We start from the raw sequence: 19,336 nt of genomic DNA, 5'->3' as shown, positions 1-19,336 counted from the left end.
GACACCCCCGCGCATGCCCAGTGCGCAGCGGTCGTGACGGGCGACGCAGGTCGCGCAGTGCGGGCCGAGCATCCTGTGTCCGGCATGAGGGCTTGGGGTCCGGCTGCTGCCTCCTCCGTGCCCCAGCGCCATGGAATGCCTGAGGAGCCTACCCCGGCTCCTGCCCCGGCGCGCCCCGCGAGCCCTGGCCTGGGGCCTGCCTGCTGCGGCCTCCTGCGGCGGTGCGGCGCCCCTGCTCGGACGGAGCCGGGTCCAGCCGCTGTGCTGGCCCCGCCGCCCAGGTACCGTCCCGGTCTCTGGGTCCCGCGCTGCTGCGCGGGCCCCGCCGGCCAGGTGCCGGCCCCGGGTCCCAAGGCTCCGTGCTGGCCCCGCCGTCCAGGTGCCGGCCCCGCCGTCCAGGTGCCGGCCCCGGGTCCCAAGGCTCCGTGCTGGCCCCGCCGTCCAGGTGCCGGCCCCGGGTCCCAAGGCACAGAGCTGGCCCCGCCGCTGCTGCCTGCGCGCCCCGAGGGCCCAGCCGGTCCAACCCAGAGGTTTCTGTCCTTATCAGAGGCGGTGTTGGGCCTCTGTCCACACGACTCTAAAATGTACAGAGTATTCAGGGCAATGCTGTGCTTAAGCCATTGCTTTTAAAAATCGTAGCCGGCCAAACCTCACGTGATTACTCACAAATATTAAAATTTACAAAGAGGAGTATTTCTTTTTCTTGTAGGAAAAAAGGTTCAAAAAATAATATAGCGGTGTGGACTTCTGCACACACTGTGTGAAAACCAATCGTGTTTTATAGGAAAAGGACTCTGATCCCAGGGGTTTCTCTCATTCCTTCTTCAGGTGAAGTGCTCCGGTTTACAACTACTGACGCTTCTCAAGCCACTTTAGCCAGTGTAGCCCAGGTGTTTACTGTGGTAAGTATATAGAACATATATAGAACTTAAATCAAGTTTGCGGGGTTGGACTGATGACTTCGATTTTAATTTTGTTGTTGTTTTGTAGTGAATGTTGTAATTCCTGTCATCTGTGTGTTGTGCTTAGCCAGAGACCTGAGTGCCTGGTGGATTTGCTTAGCAGTGCTCTTGAAATTTTGCTAATGGCTGTGGAGCTCCTTTATCTAGAACAGATCATTCAAATCACCTTCAAAGCTTTCCTGTGAACAGTTTCCCAGGAGTCTGTTTAGAACCCCTTGAAAGCTGTTGGCTACAGAGGTACCTGAGCCCCTGCTCTGCAGAAGCATCTTGAAGGCATTACAGTACTTAGAGAGTGCATGCATTCCTAACATCATGTCTCTATGACCCTCTCTGAAATGGTTCAGAGAAGGGAGGATGGATAACTAATGCAGATTTCACCTTTGTGTCTTTTTTGGCCCTTAAGAAAATGTTAAAAGATAACCCAAGTGAAATCTATGTAGGAGTTGGTTATATTTTTGCAAAATTTTTTGTTGACTTTTAATTTTTTCCAGAAGTCTGATCTTAAAAATGCTTGATCTGAACCAGAGTTCCTAAATTCAAACCTTAGCTCTACCTTTGTTAACTAAATAGACTTGATCAAGCTATGATAACATCTGTGTACCTTACTTTTCACATCAGGTAAAGTAGGAATAAACTGTATAGAATTTTTGTGAGAATTAAAGTGACTTGTATGTGAAAACCCCTAAAAGGGAGCCTCATGTATAAAAGCATCCAAAATTTTTAGCTGTTATAATTATTTTGGCTTATTAACATCAAAACTTTAAGATAACTCCCAGAATTACCTATAAAAGCTATTACTTTTATTCAGCATTGTGGAAGAGTTATCCAATTTAGTTAAACAAAAATATAAAATCACATGTTATATACTAAAATACGATTCCTTGCAGGTGAAATAATTTTCTACCAGGAACACATAATAAATTCAGCTGATTCTGTTTGAAATGATAGGTTTAGAAATCAGATATTTAAAAACTCAGTTGTATGCTCTTTTTAAGAAAAGTATCCCATTAAAGGAAGACTAATACATAAATATTGACATACAAAAATATTTAGTATTAAAAGAAGGAGAGTGCCAAAAAGTATGTGTAATATGAATGTGTTTTGTAGGGAAAAGACTGGAAAAACTTCCAGTAAAAATATGAGCATGGTTTTCTCTCAAAGTTGTTATATCATGTGATTTAAGTATTTGTAAGTTTTATTTTACATAGTTTTCTGCATTGGATACATGTGTTTATCAAGTAAAGCTAAGGAGGAAAACTAGTCTATATTATACAAATATAAAGCTGCCTTTGATAAAAACTTACCTTTACTGTTGATGTTTAGGCTACTAATGTATTCATATTGACCTTTGCTCATGAGAAGCAAGATAAAATTTATACTATGGATTTTTATTATTTTCTTCCTAATAGTATGTATATGTTTCCAAAGCAGTAACCCAAGATCTGTGTTGTACCTACTACAATAATTTAGAGTATATTTTTCTCAGTGTGTCTTTCATAGTAAACAGTAGAGCCCAGCACACAAATTAATTATTATTTGACAATTTCAAACTTAACTGTTGATAAGCATTACAGAAGAATATTCCTCTACTTTACAGGAAATGAATGAATTTTTTGCATCGTGTTTTTTTCAAATTATCTGAAGAGGCTTTTTCTGTACATCTTTATTGATTCCACAGTGCCTATCAGAGAAACTTCTGAATCTCAAGTATACATTTAGATTCATGAGACAGGCACACTTGGTACCAAGCTAATGAAAAGTATAAAAGACAAGAAACAGCCAGGTACCATGGTACACGCCTGTAATCCCAGCAGCTCAGAAGGCTAAGGCAGGAGGACGGCAAATTTAAACCAGCCTCAGTAATTCAGCGAGGCCTTTAGCAATTCAGTGAGACTCTGTCTTTAAATAAAATATTAAAAAAGGGTTAGGAATGTGGCTCAGTGGTTAAGTACCCCTGGGTTCAATCACTGGTACAAAAAAGAAAAAATGATGAACAAAGATACATAAGTCTGGGCAAGGTGGTGCACACGTGTGATCCCGTCTATTCAGGAGTTTGAGGCCAGCCTGAGCAACTTAATGAGACCCTGTCGCAAAATACAATTTAAAAGGGCTAGGAATATAATTCAACAGTATGACACTTGCCTGGCTTGCTCAAGGCCTTGGATTTAATTCCCAATACCACCAAACACAAAAAAGAAGAAAGTGGGAGAAAAAAGTAGGGAAACATCAAGTGGTCTTTCCTCAAAAGTCCTTATAGCCATCTGGAGACTCTTCCTGCCTGCTAGTTGACAGCTGGGATGTAAGAAATGAAATTCTCAAAGGAGGGTGTGAGATACACCCTGGAATCTGCTTGCCCCTCAGTGCTAATATTTCTTATAATCCTCTCCAGAGGGAACATAACCAGACACAAGAGCCACCACTCTCAGGCAGGGACAGAGCTCTGGCCTTCCACCTGGAGTGCATTTCTAGTTTTCCCAGTGCAGTGTCTCTGCAGTTGGTGGCCAAAGTTGGTGGTCAGTGTTCCAGTGACACAGCTGATGCTTCTTTATCAGATTTTTAGAGGACCCAAGAGAGTCAATCCAAGGTCAAGTTTGTCCCAGCAAAGTAAGAGGGTGACGTTCTTTTAACTCTTATTACTGTTGTTTAATGCAGAGGAAATCAGTTATGGTTTATAACTTTTTAAATATTTTGGAGATATTAATGCCATCAATAGTATTCTAATTTGAGAAAAAATAACATGATGTTTTTTATGATCTACAGACAAAATTTGACCAAATGGGAAATGTAACTTCTTTTGGTGAGTATTTTCTTCTAAATCACTTTTTAAATCAGTGAATGAGAATCTGGTGTTCATTTGGGAGATAATCATTTCTAAGATCTTCTAGTCCCATCCCCAAGGTCTGGATTCCTTCATTCCTATGAGGGTGAAGTTAGGGGAAGTAATCCAAAATTCTTGTTCTCTGTCAGGTGGAGAGTGGACAGTTCGGGTGTTCAGCAATAGGGCAGTTCATAGGTCCACAGATGACTAGACAAGGCCCACGTAGGGCAGGGATCATGCTAAGACAACAGTAAGCAAAACAGCAATGCATTAATTTTTTGTGAACAATTAACACAAAAGCAATTAGTATTTCAGCCAGTCTCTGAAAACCATGAAGATAGTAACTCAGTCATATCAGTGGAAAACAGATCAAGTTTATCAATGAGAAGGATAGGAAGATGTGTAGGTTTATGAGATCAGACTCAAATTAACTCAGGACAAGCTTGTGACTTCACAGTCCTTTGTGATCATTATTATAAAGCACTCACACACAAGAATCCTTCTTCGCCTCCAGCTTTACTTACCTTTGATAGAGCTGACATAAGAGTACATCATAAATTAAATTAAAAAGCAAGCAAACATTGTTTTTCCTTTTAAATATCCATGTAGGACTGTGCTCAGGCTGCCAGGTGTTTAGGACCAAGTTGGTCAAAACTGCCCTTGTTCCTATCTACTCAGCTGAGATTCCTCAGAGATCACTCTTGGTTACATGTGCGAAGCTTCTTGGCTCCTTTAACTTTCCTCCACCAGTGGTGCCATCTGCCAGGACGCGTCAGGGTAGGGTTGGTATATTTTTGAGGTTAAAAATGGTTATTACAAAGACTTTGTTTTTGGTTGAAGTGGAGAGTTGTCTTAATGGTGCTGAGGATGAGGGAGGGGCCTTGACATGACATCTAAACTCTTCAATTTGTTAGTTTAACCCACTCTTCACTTTTATAGAAAGGAAGAAAACTGAATTATACCAAGAGTTAGGTCTTCAAGCCAGAGATTTGAGATTTCAGCATGTGATGAGCATCACAACCAGAAACAATAGGATCATCATGAGAATGGAGGTAAAGGATTTCCTCTCATTACCATTCTCCGCAGTCTTATTAAGTTATGCCGAGCCATCTAGGTTAAAGTCCTCCTAGGATTAAAATATCTATGTGGAATATAGGCTGTTTTAAAATTTAATACATTAAAAGAAGCATTCATTTTGCATAGATTGATTCATATGCACAACAGGCATAACACTGTTCTATGTTGGAAAAATTCTGATTTTTATTCTTGTTCAAATTTAGTCTCTACTTTGTAAATATATATATGTGTGTGTGTGTGTGTGTATATTCTGCATATTATATACACACATATATACATATATATATATACATACACACTTATATATATACACATATATACAAACATATATATATATACATACATATATATATATATATGTATATACACACACACACATATATACCTTATTTTATTATTTTTATGTGGTACTAAGAATCATACCCAGTGCCTCAGACGTGCTAGGCAAGCATTCTACCACTGAGCTATGTCTCCATCCCTACTTTCTAAAATTTTAAGAAAAAGAACCTTGATTTATAATGTATTTTTTCACTTCTATCCTGTCATGTGTAATGATAGTATATTCTTAGCTACCAAGAACATATTCTACTTTTCCAGATAGCCCAGAAATATGTTAAATTTTTTTTAATATTTATATTTTAGGTGTAGATGGACACAACACAATGCCTTTATTTTTATGTGGTGCTGAGGATCGAACCCAGGTCCCGCCCGTGCGAGGCAAGCGCTCCACCGCTGAGCCACAATCCTAGCCCCTGTATATGTTAAATTTTGATCCCATAATTTAAATTGTTATTGAAAGCTTTTTAAAATACATTGATTGTATCTTTCCTTGTCTACTTAGATCACACAAAATACATTGACTTTTCTTAGTAATGCAGCATTAACACCATTATCAGTTATTTTGGTGGGCGCAAGATGAGAGTTCTGAAAGAGGAGGAGACAGCAGGTTTCTGTGGTATTGGCCCTACAGTGGGCATGGGCTTGCTTTCTGCAAAATGTTTTTGATGGCAGATTTTTGTCCATTTGTCTAGAATTAATCAAAATAATGACAATGGAAACAGTCTTCTCCCAAGTGATTTTTCTCCAGAAAACATTCTTCATTCTTGGTATCAGTAGCTAGCATCCTTCAAGACAGTCTGTCTTTGATGGAGAGATAGACAGGTATGTGATAAAGCAAATTTAGCAGAATGTTAATTGTATAATGTAAATGGTAGATATATGGTGTTGCCTTTTCAACTTCTTGTACAAAAATTGTTATAATAAAATGATGAGAAAAAAGGTTAAAAAAATCCATAATTTCTATGTTAATAATATAGGTGTCACAGCTGCCTCTGCTCTTTACATAAAAGATGCCAGCCTCTCTTTAGAAAAATGTCTAACTTCGTACTATTCTAAATCGGGACAGAAAGGCTGTGTTTTATCTTTGTAATTTCAAATTCACTTAATATGCTGTTTTTAAAAGGAAACTTTTCTACTTGAGCCAAACTACTTATGATGAAACTAGGTGTTTTCTAAAAATCTACTCAATTCCTGACTTTTAAGAAAACCTTTCCTTTTATTCCCTATTTTCCTCATGATTGTCCTGGAAGTCTTAGTAAATATATAATTTGAGTAATTCCAGCTCTATTGAGAATGAGTTAGAGGCATCAAGACTTCCATATATATTTAGGTTTCCTGCCTATTAAAAATATGCCTTGATTTTTTTTTTCTTTAACAAGCCAAATGAACACTGATTTGGTTTACTTTTAATCCAAAATTATTAAAATGTTAACACTTTCATGAATTTTTTTTCCTATAGCTCTATAATTTGCATGTATATGAATGTGTATATATGTGTGTATATATACATATATTCGCTGGTTTTCTTTTTAACAGTATTTAAAAGCTGTGATAACTCCAGAGTGCCTTCTGATATTAGATTATCGTAATTTAAACTTGGAGAGATGGCTGTTCCGGGAACTCCCATCACAACTGGCTGGAGAAGGTCAACTTGTCACATACCCTTTACCTTTTGAGTTCAGAGCCATAGAAGCACTCCTGCAATATTGGGTAAGCCTGTTATATTAAGCTCTTGAGTTTGGGTGTCACGTGCTGGATGAAGAGGCAGGTTGGTGTTGTTTCGGTGGCACTTTGCTAACTACATCCTCCTCCTAGACCACCAGCATTTCTAAGGGTCCTGAGTGGAGAAAGTATTGAAGCTTTAGGACTCTAGATATAGGACATAACTCTATTATGGGCTGAAAAATTAAGGTGTCAGATTTTAAATGTATTCCATTTTTTCTCTGGATTAAACTATATATTATAAAAGTGTTTACACATGATGACTATTACATCATTCATTAGATCATTCTTTCATTTATTTGTACAGTCCTTAAAGGAGCTACATGATGCCTCTGTTTGAGACCTAGATTGCCAGAGGACCCACACAAAATTATTCAAATGATCCCTCATTAAACTGATGGTCACAGTGTGTCTGGGGATCCTGGCAGGCCCTGGGGAGCAATATTCCACTCCTCACAAACCCTCTTCCCTGATAGCACTGGGACTGAACCTGGCAGGCTCTGAACAAGAGTGGTTCACTGTTTTCCTGGCCTACACCTGTACCCTTCTCTTCTGCTTTGCTCTGCCGAGGGAATAGATTACTGCATTCCCTGCTGGGGTTAAAAAGAGGCAACAGAAGTAGGAACAAACAGTGGCCATTGATAGGCTACACAGGCAGCCGCCATGGGGAGATTAGGGTGCTCACGGTGTCCGCTGGGATATATATTCTTCCTGCCATTACATGGGGTGCCAGGAGGATTTCCTTCTGAAAGAACACTACACAATAAGCAAGGCCAGCCATCCCCCACAAGGAATAAGTTTTCAAATAAAGGAAAGTTACCCAAACCCTCCCGAGGGACTGTTACATACCAGGACCAGATAAGCCTCACAGACACCTGGACTGTGACCCTGGGCAGCTTCCCAAACTTTGCTGGGCAGAGGATTTGGTATGTCTGTGGATACTAAAACATTAGATCTGCCTAAATCTGGCTGTCCAGAGCCTCCTTCCCACTCACAGTCTTTTGAAACTGGAAGTAGCTCTTCCATACACAGAATAACCAAGGCACTGCAGCAGGCACCCTGGATGGACTCCACTTTCTGACTGAGATCAGAAGAGGTCAGTCTTGAAGTAATTGTGCCTCTGGCATAAACAGTGTATATTAGAATTTATATTGTTAATTTTGTCACTTAAATCGGTTAGTATTGTTCTGTTTGCCAACTGGTTTAGAAATATTTCAGTTGTTTAACTAGTATAGCTTTATCAGTGCATTCCTGCTGACTATAAAATATGCTGGTGTTACCCTGAATAAGAAAAGTATACTTTTGACTTTTCACTGATTTATGATTTATTTATTATGTTTTTTAAAGTCCAAGATAAGTTATGGTTCTCAAGAGAATATTTTTTATTAGAATTTTGAGCTGTATTCCGTTTACAAAGAAATAGGTATTATTTACCAATAATAACCTAGAGGCACTGTAAATTTTGCATTTTCACCTTGAAATGGCCAGTTTCCTTTTAATCAATACCTCAGTTCTCTCATAATTGTCTGTACGGGGATTCTCTGAGTTAATTCCCTGTCAACCAAATTTGAGCCTAATGATGACATCATGCATAATTCTTTTAATCCAGGAGATCATTTTTTAATTGTCTGTAATAGGCATTCCAGCATTGGCCATGTTCTGAAGCATTATCAGCATTTCTAGATATTACAAGTTTCTGTATTTAATCAGAGGATTCACTGACCCTAAGTATTCTAAAAAGGTTGTTTTAATTCTTATGAAAGGTCATGTTGTTATCTAGATCAACACCCTTCAGGGGAAGCTTAGCGTCTTGCAGCCACTGATCCTTGAAACATTGGAAGCTTTAGTGGACCCCAGACATTCTTCTGTAGACAGAAGCAAACTGCATATCTTACTGCAGAATGGCAAAAGGTAAGTCTGGTGGTTTATCAAGTTGGGAGCTAGTGATGAATGTCTTCAACTTCTCTCAGAAGTTGTAGCAGTGAATTGTCAGCATAAACTTACATGCAGAATCAGTGTGGGATTTATTTATTTATTTATTTATTTATTTATTTATTTATTTTGGTGCCAGGGATTGAACCTAGAGGCACTTAACCACTGAGCCACATCCCCAGCCTTTTTTTTTTTTTTTTTTTTTTTTTTAGACAGAGTCTCACTAAGTTGCTGAGTCTGGTTTTAAACTCTTAATCCTTCTGCCTCAGCCTCCCAAGCTGCTGGGATTACAGGCGTGCCCCACTATGCCTGGCATAATTCTTGTTTTAAAAATACCAAGTAGTCTTGTTAATGATAATGACTCTTACTTTATGATTTAATCATATTATCTTCATTCCTATATTTGGGTTTGGTTATTATTAAAATCATATGTTTTCACAACTTTTTTCTAAAACAGGGTAGCACAGCTGGAAAGTTGAGCTTTAATGTTTATGGAAAAGGTATTTTGCTTGAAACACTCTATAAGGCTTGTCTGTAATTCATGTAAACTTACATAATTAGTAAACGACAGATCTAAATTCAGATCCAGTTCTCTCTCCCTCCATGGTTCGTGTTCTTTATTAAAAAATTCGTAATGCATTCTAGAATTTAACAGCAATATTTTAATTTGTATCACAGATTGAATAAACATGCTCTCAGATTTGTACTCCCTAAACTTCTTCAAAAGAATTAATAGTTAAGGCCTAGGGATGTGGCTCAATGGTAGAAAATTCCTTGGATAATCAAGGTCTTAGTGTAATCCCTAGCACTTAAAAAAAAAAAAAAAAAAAGATGATGACAAAAGAAATTGTTAACATTTCTCATTCATTAGGAGTTTTTGTTCAAAAATGTTGAAGTGTTTTTATCAGTTAAGAGTAAATAATCTGGAGCTGGGGGTATAGCTCATGGCTGAATGCTTGTCCAGCAGGCATGTCCCTGGGTTCCATCTCCAGCAACATACGTACACAAAGAGTAAATGGTCTTTTAAACAAATAAAATAAAGGTATTGTATCCAAAATAATAATAATAAATTCTCAAACCAGAAATCTTGTTTGTGATAGTGAGGATTGAATCCAGGGATTAAACCCACTGGGTGGGTATTCTACCACTGAGCTATACCCTCAACCCCCTTTGTGGGGGGGGGGGTGGGGATTACCAGGGATTGAACTCAGGAGCACTCGGACACTGAGCCACATCCTCAGCCCTATTTTGTATTTTATTCAGGGACAGGGTCTCACTAAGTTGTTTAGCATCTCGCTTTTTACTGAGTCTGGCTTTGAACTTGGGATCTTCCTGTGTCAACCTCCTAAGCTGCTGGGATTACAGATGTGCGTCTCTGCGCCTGGCCCTTTTTAATTTTTGAGACAGTGTCTCGCCAAGTTGCAGGCATAATAATAAATTCTTACATAATAATTATTCTATTTTTTTTAACAAGTTGCTATTTATGAGTGATAGGTAGATGAACTTGATAATATGCCCCGAGAAGGTACCATTCTTTCAGCGGAAGGCTACAAGTTAATGCTTTTGATTGTTTCTGTGTAACTGTTCCTACAGTCTGTCAGAGTTAGAAACAGATATCAAGATTTTCAAGGAGTCAGTTTTGGAGATCTTGGATGACGAGGAGCTGCTAGAAGAGCTCTGTCTGACGAAGTGGAGTGACCCACAGGTCTTGTGAGTATGGTCCTGTTTGGTTATTTATTCTGCAGGGTGAACCTCTGACTTCTAGGGCTCATAAAGTAGAGAATACAGCCCCCCCCCTTTTTTTGTAGTTATAGATGGACAGCATGCATTTATTTATTTATGTATTTATTTATTTATTTATTTATTTTTATGCAGTGATATCAAACCCAGTGCCTCACACATGGCTAGGCAAGCGCTCTGCCACTGAACTATAGCCCCAGCACCAGAATACAGCCATTTTTCATCCTGAGTTGATTCACTTTTTACCTGTGCAGTACTGTGCCCTAACATTGCTGAGCCAAGGTGAATCTAAACACATAGTTACCTTCATCCTCAAGAGATGAAAGTTGGCACACGCATCTACTGAAAGTTGAATATTTTTTTTAAATACCCCAAATAGTTTGTTATTTGTAGAATAGTATCAGGAATGAATACAGACATCTTTATAATATATGTAGTTTCCATGATTTGTACAGATTTTGTTAAGCATTTTGAGAAATTAGCTGTTTACATTCTAACGAGATACTAAGAGCTGTATGGTGTTTGTAGATAACCTTTAACATAGTAGCAGGAACTTGAACACACTCTTTCTTGCTTTGCTCTGGTTTATTCATCTCTAAAATGCTTAAAAATTTAAATATATTATTTAAATTTTCTTAGTGGAGGTTATATATATAAAGGAAAATAATGATGTATTAGTAGCATTCAGAAACATTTCTTCAGATATGAAAATGACATGTTCACCTTGGAAAGAAAATGCTGTTTATGTTCATTTTTAATTTTGGTTTTACCTGATGGTGGTTTTAGATATGCACTAATTCATCATCATTTTACATTTGAATTTTCCTCTGATTTCACATACTTGAAGGAGTCTGTTGGATGGGGGTCATGGAATATTGTGAAGTTAACTAGTACTTTTGGGTACTAAATGTGTGATGCACATTGAGGGCATGTTAATTATGTTAACTTTTTAAATTCAAGTGAGAAGAGCAGTACCGGGATTGACCATGCAGAAGAGATGGAATTGCTCTTGGAAAACTACCACAGATTAGCTGAAGATCTTTCCAATGCAGCTCGGGAACTGAGAGTACTGATTGATGACTCACAGAGTATTATTTTCATCAATCTGGACAGGTAAGAAAACATTATATGAAACAAGTATTTGTAAAATTTTTATAAAGTAATAAAGATTTTAAGGAAATGTAATTTTGGAAGGAATTATACCAGTCATCTGTAACCACTGAACAGAAGTAGGGGTTTTTGCTTTGTTTAGCAGTACAGATTTAATACACAGGAGTCTTTGTTAGACTATGTAGTGAATCTGCTATCTAGTTGGTGAGCTCTTCTGGTTGGTGTCCTCCCCTCCAGCCACCGCAATGTGATGATGAGGTTGAACCTGCAGTTGACCATGGGAACCTTCTCTGTCTCACTCTTTGGACTAATGGGAGTTGCTTTTGGAATGAATCTGGAATCTTCCCTTGAGGAGGTAAGAAGATAAAGTTTCAATATTTTAGGGATTATTTTTACTGTTTTGAAGATGAGTTTTTAGTTTTAAGCCTAACTTGTATACTCCCATAGTAAAATAAATATAAACTCACTTAGGATCTAACAATACTATCTGAATTCTATTACTGCATAAGTGTAAATATAGTCTGTTTTACACTTTGTTTCCCAAAACACCTAACTTCATATGGAGAAGATTGGCTAATGGTATGATACCATGAGGCTGTGTTAAGGAGTTTGTTTTTCATTCATACATGTCTGGTAATGTACCTGGAAGTCTGCTTATTTGGCTCAATCATCACAACTCTGTGAAAATAGATTTATTATTCCTCTTTTGTAGATGAAGAAACATGCTCAGAAAATCTTAAGTAATTTTCCCAAGGATACTGAACTAGAAAATAACAGAATTAAGGTTCCAGCCCAAAGATTTGGCTTTCCTTATTAACAGAGCACAGAACTCCCAAAGCTGCTCATGTCACAACAGCTTTGTGTTTCAGAGAACGTTGTGTAGATGTCTAGCAGTGATCTGAACATGCAGTTGGCGTACACTGGTGTTTGAGTCTGTGTCCTAATTAGCCTAAGGGTCTGCTGTCACCCTAGTCCAGTCCACATCATCTCATGAGGACCACTGTGTTTTCAAAAAGTGGTTTTTTTAAAAGATAACCTGATTATGTCACTCTTCTGCATAAAAGAGATCACTTTTGATTGGCTTCACAGTGAAACGCCCAGAGCCTTGGTCTGTGGGGCTTTGCCTGTGGGCTCCTGTGTCTGCAGCCACTCTCCTCAGTGTCGCTTTTCCTGCTGCCTCCATACCTGCCACCTTTTTTGCATAGTTAACTTGGGCATCACTGCACTGACTGCACCCCAACCTTGCCTTCCAGATACATCCCCAGCCGGTTCTTTCCTTTCTGTCACTTTCCTCAGATGTGCAGTTGCTTGCTCAGAGTCTGCAAAAGACCTTTAAGCTCCTGAGGTATAGCTAACAGTGCCATTTTTATGCTCTCTTTGGTGAAATTTGAAACATAAAAGGAAATGCAATACATTTGTTAAGCATTAAGTGAAAGAATAATATTATTTAAAAAGAAAAGGGCTTATTTTGGTTTTGTTAACTCCTTTTTAAATCACACATGGTGACACACACCTGTAATCCCAGCTACTCAGAAGCATTGTTTGAGTCCAGGATTGAGGGTGACCCCAGCAACATAATGAAACCCTATCTCCTGTCCTCCACCCACTGACAAAAAAAAAATCCTTCCTATGCAACCCTAGAGACAAAGCAACAGAGCAACCCATGAGATGTGAGTGGTGGGTAGTGACTTGGGCTTGGGAAGTAGCCGGGTGAACAAGACTTAGGTACTTCATCAGAAGTACAAATCACATCTTTGCGTTTCCTGAGGAATAATGAAAATATTCATTAATCCGTGGATGTGTCTTTGCTTCCTATCCAGTCAGCATTAACATTTGCAATAGTGAATCTAAGAGAAATTATGTTTTGTGGGGTGCTGGGGATTGACTGAACCAGGGCACTTAGCCATGAGCCACATCTCTACCGTTTTTTTTGTTTTTGGTTTTTTTTTTGAGACAGGGTCTCTCTGAGTTGCTTAGGGCCTTGCTGAGGCTGACTCTGAACTCACAATCCTCCTGCCTCAGCCTCCTGTGCCCTGCTGTGAAGAGAATTTTATGACATAATTTCAGACTTACAGAAAAATTCCAAGAATAGTCCAAGAATCCCCACATACCCTCCGACCATGTTCTTTCCATGTCAGCGTTTTGTCACATTTTCATCCATTTCTAGAAATGTACTTCATTTTCTTTTTTTCTGTGGCAGTACTGGGAACCAACCCATGACCTCATACCTACTACACAAGTGCTCCCCTGCTGACCTGGAATGGTTTCTGATCTCCAGGCCCTGTTTGGACTTTGCCACTGACTTCCGTATCGCTCTTTACCACAAACCAGACCTTAGGTCACATGCTGCATAGAGTTGTCATATCTCCTCCCTCTTCAGTCTACAAGTTTTTCCTTCTCTCTCATGGCCTTGACATTCAAGAAAAATACCAGTCAATTTTGGGGCCCTTAATGTCTGCTTATGCAGACAACTTTCCTTTCTCTCTTTGAAATTGTGTCCTATAGGGAAATACTGTGAGACCGTGTAAAAAACCCTGTTTTCTTGGGATTTTCACACTCTTTTACCCAAGGCTTCGTGCGATCTAGGCAGGTGCTCCACCACCGAGCCACATCTGCAGACCTCACCCTCGAGTCTTGCCATCTACTAAGTGGCCCAAAATTGATTTGTGCCTGAGTCAGATATTACTGTGATGATTACCAAATTCCCTCATTCTTGGGAGTATCAGTTGGCACAGCGTGATATAGGATTCCCTTCTCTCCTACCCACCTCCTTTTCACATATATCAACATATATATTCATGGGGTCTTATTTTGGTCAGTTATGTTACTATTATTGTGGTGTTCAAATCATGTCTTTCATCTATCTGGCTTCTGAGTACTTCTGAGTACACATCCCCATCTGTTCTTAGTGCTTTTTTTGGCCTCTGGCACATCCAGATGTTCTGTAGCTATTTCTAAGTGAAGTAGACTGAGGAGTCCAGGAGTTGAAGGGCATACAAGAGTAAAGTGATGGCACATTGGACACTGGATGTGAAGGCACATACCCTCAGTATGCAGGGCACTCCCAAACAGAAAATCTCCAGTTCCAGAAGCATGTCCCTTTTCTTGACTTCAAGAGGTCTCACATTGTCCTGTGTGTATGTGTAATAGCACATGGAGTTTTGAGTTTGGCTAGCTTACCTCTCACTTTTGCCACATTTTGCCATTTCCAGACCTTTGGTTTAGGGGCTAAAGAACTAATCTGAAGTGAAAAACAATAGTAAGCTGTATATATTAAATCTCATTTAAATGGAATCTTTGTTTAGTAAAATAGGGTCCTCAGTTTAGACAACTGGAAATGTTTTCACCATCAAAAAACAGTTAACACTGGGTGCAGTGGCACATGCCTATAATCCCAGTGGCTCGGGAGGCTGAAGTAGGAGGATAGCAAGTTCAAAGCCAGCCTCCGCAAAAAGCAAAACACAAGACCCTGTCTCTAAATAAAATACAAAAAAGGGCTGGGAATGGGGCTCAGTGGTCCAGTGACCCTGAGTTTAATCCTGGTACAAAAAAAAGCAGTTAATACTTACCTTCCTAATTGCTCGTTTCTGACATCTAACTTCGTGTTAAATCCTAAAAGGCAGATTTCTGCTCAGTAAAGGATATGAGTTCCCATCAGTAATAACTGACAGATTTCTTCACAGACTCCCATGAAGCTCTCGATCCTTGTAGCTAACCAAGCCGTGGTTGGTGACCCACCACTGGCTCGGCCTTCGAGGTTCTTTCCTGTGAGAGAGTAAATTCTCACCTTGGTACGTACGTGACCTGACAGTGTGCTGCTGCACTGCGAGAGCGAATTCTGACAAGGCATCGTCGGCTGCGCTGCAAGGTCCCCGAACTGCTTTGGTTCATGCTGTCTGTTTTTCCATAGCATCACTGGACCTCACATTTCACTTACTATTTTGACAATTTGTTTTTGCTTATTTCCCTTAAAAGCTTAAAATATCCTGGGGTGCTATGGCATCCCAGCTCACAGTTTGGGCAGCTGTGGCTGTCAGTTGAACACTAGTTGTATGTCCTCTGATTATCAGTGTGTAGATTTGTGTGTGGGACAAATGAAGACTAGAAGAGACAAAGCAGCTGTGCTTGCTTATAGATGACTTAAAAACATCTAAGTCCCCTTGGATGGTCTTTTGCTCCGTTGTCTCCATTCCTGATCTCTGGTGTGTCCAGGTACTTCTTCCTTTCTACAGGAAACAGCTGCATGAGTAACAGAAGGCTGCCATTAAACTCTAGGCAATAATTGTGAAGTTTTATCTCCAAGGAACCTAGCCTTCTGTGATTGAGATGAGCTCCTTCTCTTTTAGGACCACAGAGTGTTCTGGCTGATTACAGGAATCATGTTTCTGGGAAGTGGACTTATCTGGAGGCGTTTGCTCTCATTCCTTGGACGACAACTAGAAGCTCCTTTGCCTCCCATGGTATGAAGGGTCTGGTTCACAGCAGTATTTCAGAGATGATCATGGGCTCTGCAGTCACATAACCTGGGCCTAAGCCTGATGGCTTTGTGAGGCCACAAAGTTACTTAATTTATTTAGACCTCTCTCAGTGTCTCCATCCATCAATTAAGTCAATACTACCTGCTTCAAAGGGTCATTGGGAGGACTCAATGAGGGGATGTTTAGTATGGTGCCTGGCACAATAAGAAAGAAATGTTGTGGCTTTTTTTGTAGAACACTGACCAGCACTATACATTTAGAGTAATGAAATTCTTGCTTAAGGTTTTGTCATAACCAAATTAAAATATAGAAGACAGTATTCTCATTAAGAAAAGCTATAACAGTTACCTCCTGTTTTTCATCTGGGTTGAAGATGACACCACTGGAATAAGGACCTTAGATACTGATACAGGCTTACAGTCTTCCTTTCTACAGGATTTTACTAGAGGCTTTTAAGAGAGACATGAATTAAAGTCAAATTTCCTGCTTTATTTAGATGGCCTCTTTACCTAAAAAGCCCTTTCTGGCAGATAGAAGGATGGAACTGAAGCACAGCCTCAGGCCAGAGGGACTTGGATCCAACAGGACCGTCCTGACAGATCGTTAGCAACAACCTGGTGCATGCTAAATGTTTTTTATATTTCTAATACTACTATTACTTTGTTTTTATAGAGTCATGTACTTGAAAAAATTTGATATTTAAACTATGACAGGCACATGTAGAATTCTCAGTAAAGAAGTACTTGTTTTCTAAAAGGGCAAAATTCTGTTTCCTACAAATAGTTTTTATAGATAATAGACTGTTATGTGCATTTAATTTATACATACTATGAAGCCTAGGCACTTGATAAATCCATACTGAGATCACATAGCTGCAGTTCTTGGTACAGGGATCATGGACCTGTGAATTTCCTGACTCAGGGGGCTGAAAAGCCAGTTTAATACATGTTAACCCTAAAACAAACTCTGGACGTTTGTGCTTTAAAGTCGATCATTGGCATAACCTTATATTGTGTTTGTCCCTTTTACAGGTGTAAGGCATATTTTAAAAATTTAATATCACTATTATGTGGATTCCAAGTAAGATTTCACTTTTTCAACCCCTGAAACTTTTTGTTTGTTTGGCTATAAACAGAACTTTTGGAAGTTGAAAGGAAGTGTTTTCATTCTGTTACTGTTTAGACCACCTCCCCACAAAATGAAAACATATATAGCTTACCCAATCAATATGCCTGCACCTCAAAAGTTAACAGATAGGATTCCTAAGTCAAGAGGAAGGTAAATGTTAGAATTCTGGTACTTTTAATTTCTACAATCGGAAGTCTGGCTTTAAAAGATATGGCTAATATAACTCTGAGAGCTGCTGTCCTACTTAACATCTCCTCTGCTGTTTTGTGTTTGCTGAGGGTTCACTGCAGTTGGATGATAGAATGCTACAGTGAAAATGTGCCTCCAGAGCAGTGGCCAGAGCAGCTCTTATACTGCAAGTGTACTAGTAACAAAAGTGCCAGCATGCCCACCCTGATGTTGAGGATGCCCAATTACCCCAGTGTTGCCCTGTGTGAGGAAGTTTAAGGGGCCCTTTACCAGGTGGTTTGGTGATGGCAGTAAAAATGTTATTCCAATAGTTGATTTGAAAGAAAATAGATTTTCCCCACTCCTGTGGGTGGTCGAGGGAAGCTGGAGAAAGAACCTGTGGCAGGAAATAGGCAGGGCTGGTCTTGGGGCCCTGCAGGGCCCACGGTGCACCTCACTGTGGGTCAGGAGGACCCCTCATGGTGTGGATGCTGAACCTCTGGTATTACAAACCCTTTGGCAATAATTGGATTTCACAGGGCACTCTTCTTTGGCACACCTCAAAACTTTGTGGGGTTTTTTGTTTTGGTCTTATCACTGTAAATAGGTAACTTACCTTAACTGCAATATATAAAGAATTGGAATCCCAGAGGACAAAGTGTGATTTTACTAAGATCATGCATAGGACCATTTTTCCTTGTAGCGTTACTGAATTTATAAACTTGGGTAAGACAATTTTTTAATTAGTTATGTCCCATGAATAAAAGGGGAAATATAATTACCCCATAAGTCTGATAAAGGAAGTACTAAGGTTATAAAATTCTTGAAGGTGGTTAGATCAGGTGTGAGTTCAACGTCGGATGGCTATGCTTTGGGGACTGCAGGATGCTTCTCACATTACTAGTCCTCATGAAAAATAAAAACTGCTGAAAAAGAGCGAGGATCACCGATTTTACATTTTGAACTAAAATAAATGGAGCATGTAAAAGTGATAAAATACGAAACACTGAGTTATGTGAGGAGGGAAGCAGCACAAGGTCTTTGTGGCCTTTCAAGATGCTATTGAGCCTTGTTTGATACTTAATAAGCAGCGACTGAAATAACACGTTAGAAAGCTGATTTGGTGAGTTAGTACAAGAATGGAATGCGGTTTCCTTTCTTTGGCACTGTAAGACCAACATCACACTTGGAATCAACTTTCATTACTTTAGTAATAGCTACAAAAGTGATCTAATGGATGGTGCATGGAGTAGGGACTCAGACCTGAGTTTTGCTCCCAAGCTCACCTCAGATTATTTTACCCTTGGATCTGTGATACAAAGGCATAAAAACAATTCCAATCTTGAAACTGATGAAAGTTGTTACAGATGAAGATAGGAAATGTAAATATGTAAATTCTTCTGATATCGTGAAATAAAAATAATTGTATTAAGCTGATTTGTGTGAATGAGACCTGTACAGGGTATTTCTATTTTGGTTACCAAGCATTTCAGAGTTGATGCATTCAACTACAGTTAATAGTGGGATGAAAATTCAATCTACCTATTTAGGATGATACGTTACTGACAATTTTTTTTCCAAGGGCCAAGTTTTTGACAAATTTGACATTCAGGTTGACCTTCAACAGTAGGTATTTATATAGTTTTTGACAATGAGGTTAATTGGCTAAATGTTCTCTAACCTTGAAAAATGTGCTTCCATCTTTAAAGATTTTTAACCTTCTTCACCTGGTGCTTACTATCTGTTCTGTGTTCAGACATTGAGAAAAATAGATCCTTTAGGGTAGAGAGTCACTGTGTTTAAACACAGGCAGTTGTTTAGTGAAGCACAAAAACACTGATACTTACATAATAATAGCAATA

At 39.3% G+C, this 19,336-nt stretch overlaps 1 protein-coding gene across 1 annotated transcript; it reads left to right on the top strand.

Annotated features, from left to right (window-relative positions):
• Positions 1–26: 26 nt before the first annotated feature.
• On the top strand, positions 27–18,911 carry Mrs2 (magnesium transporter MRS2). Its single transcript, XM_046452528.2, has 11 exons — positions 27–281; positions 829–902; positions 3,723–3,759; positions 4,720–4,832; positions 6,733–6,906; positions 8,699–8,829; positions 10,444–10,560; positions 11,551–11,703; positions 11,938–12,055; positions 16,047–16,160; positions 16,675–18,911. Exons 1-11 carry the CDS (start codon positions 131–133, stop codon positions 16,783–16,785), a joined length of 1,293 nt encoding a protein of 430 aa, XP_046308484.1. The 5' UTR covers positions 27–130; the 3' UTR covers positions 16,786–18,911.
• Positions 18,912–19,336: the final 425 nt, after the last annotated feature.

The sequence above is a fragment of the Marmota monax genome, unplaced genomic scaffold, assembly GCF_021218885.2.
Source record: "Marmota monax isolate L192 unplaced genomic scaffold, Marmota_monax_Labrador192_F-V1.1 WCK01_AAM20220418_F8-fsc00141, whole genome shotgun sequence".
Taxonomy (NCBI): Eukaryota; Metazoa; Chordata; class Mammalia; order Rodentia; family Sciuridae; genus Marmota; species Marmota monax.
This window is presented reverse-complemented; position numbering and strand designations above follow the sequence as displayed.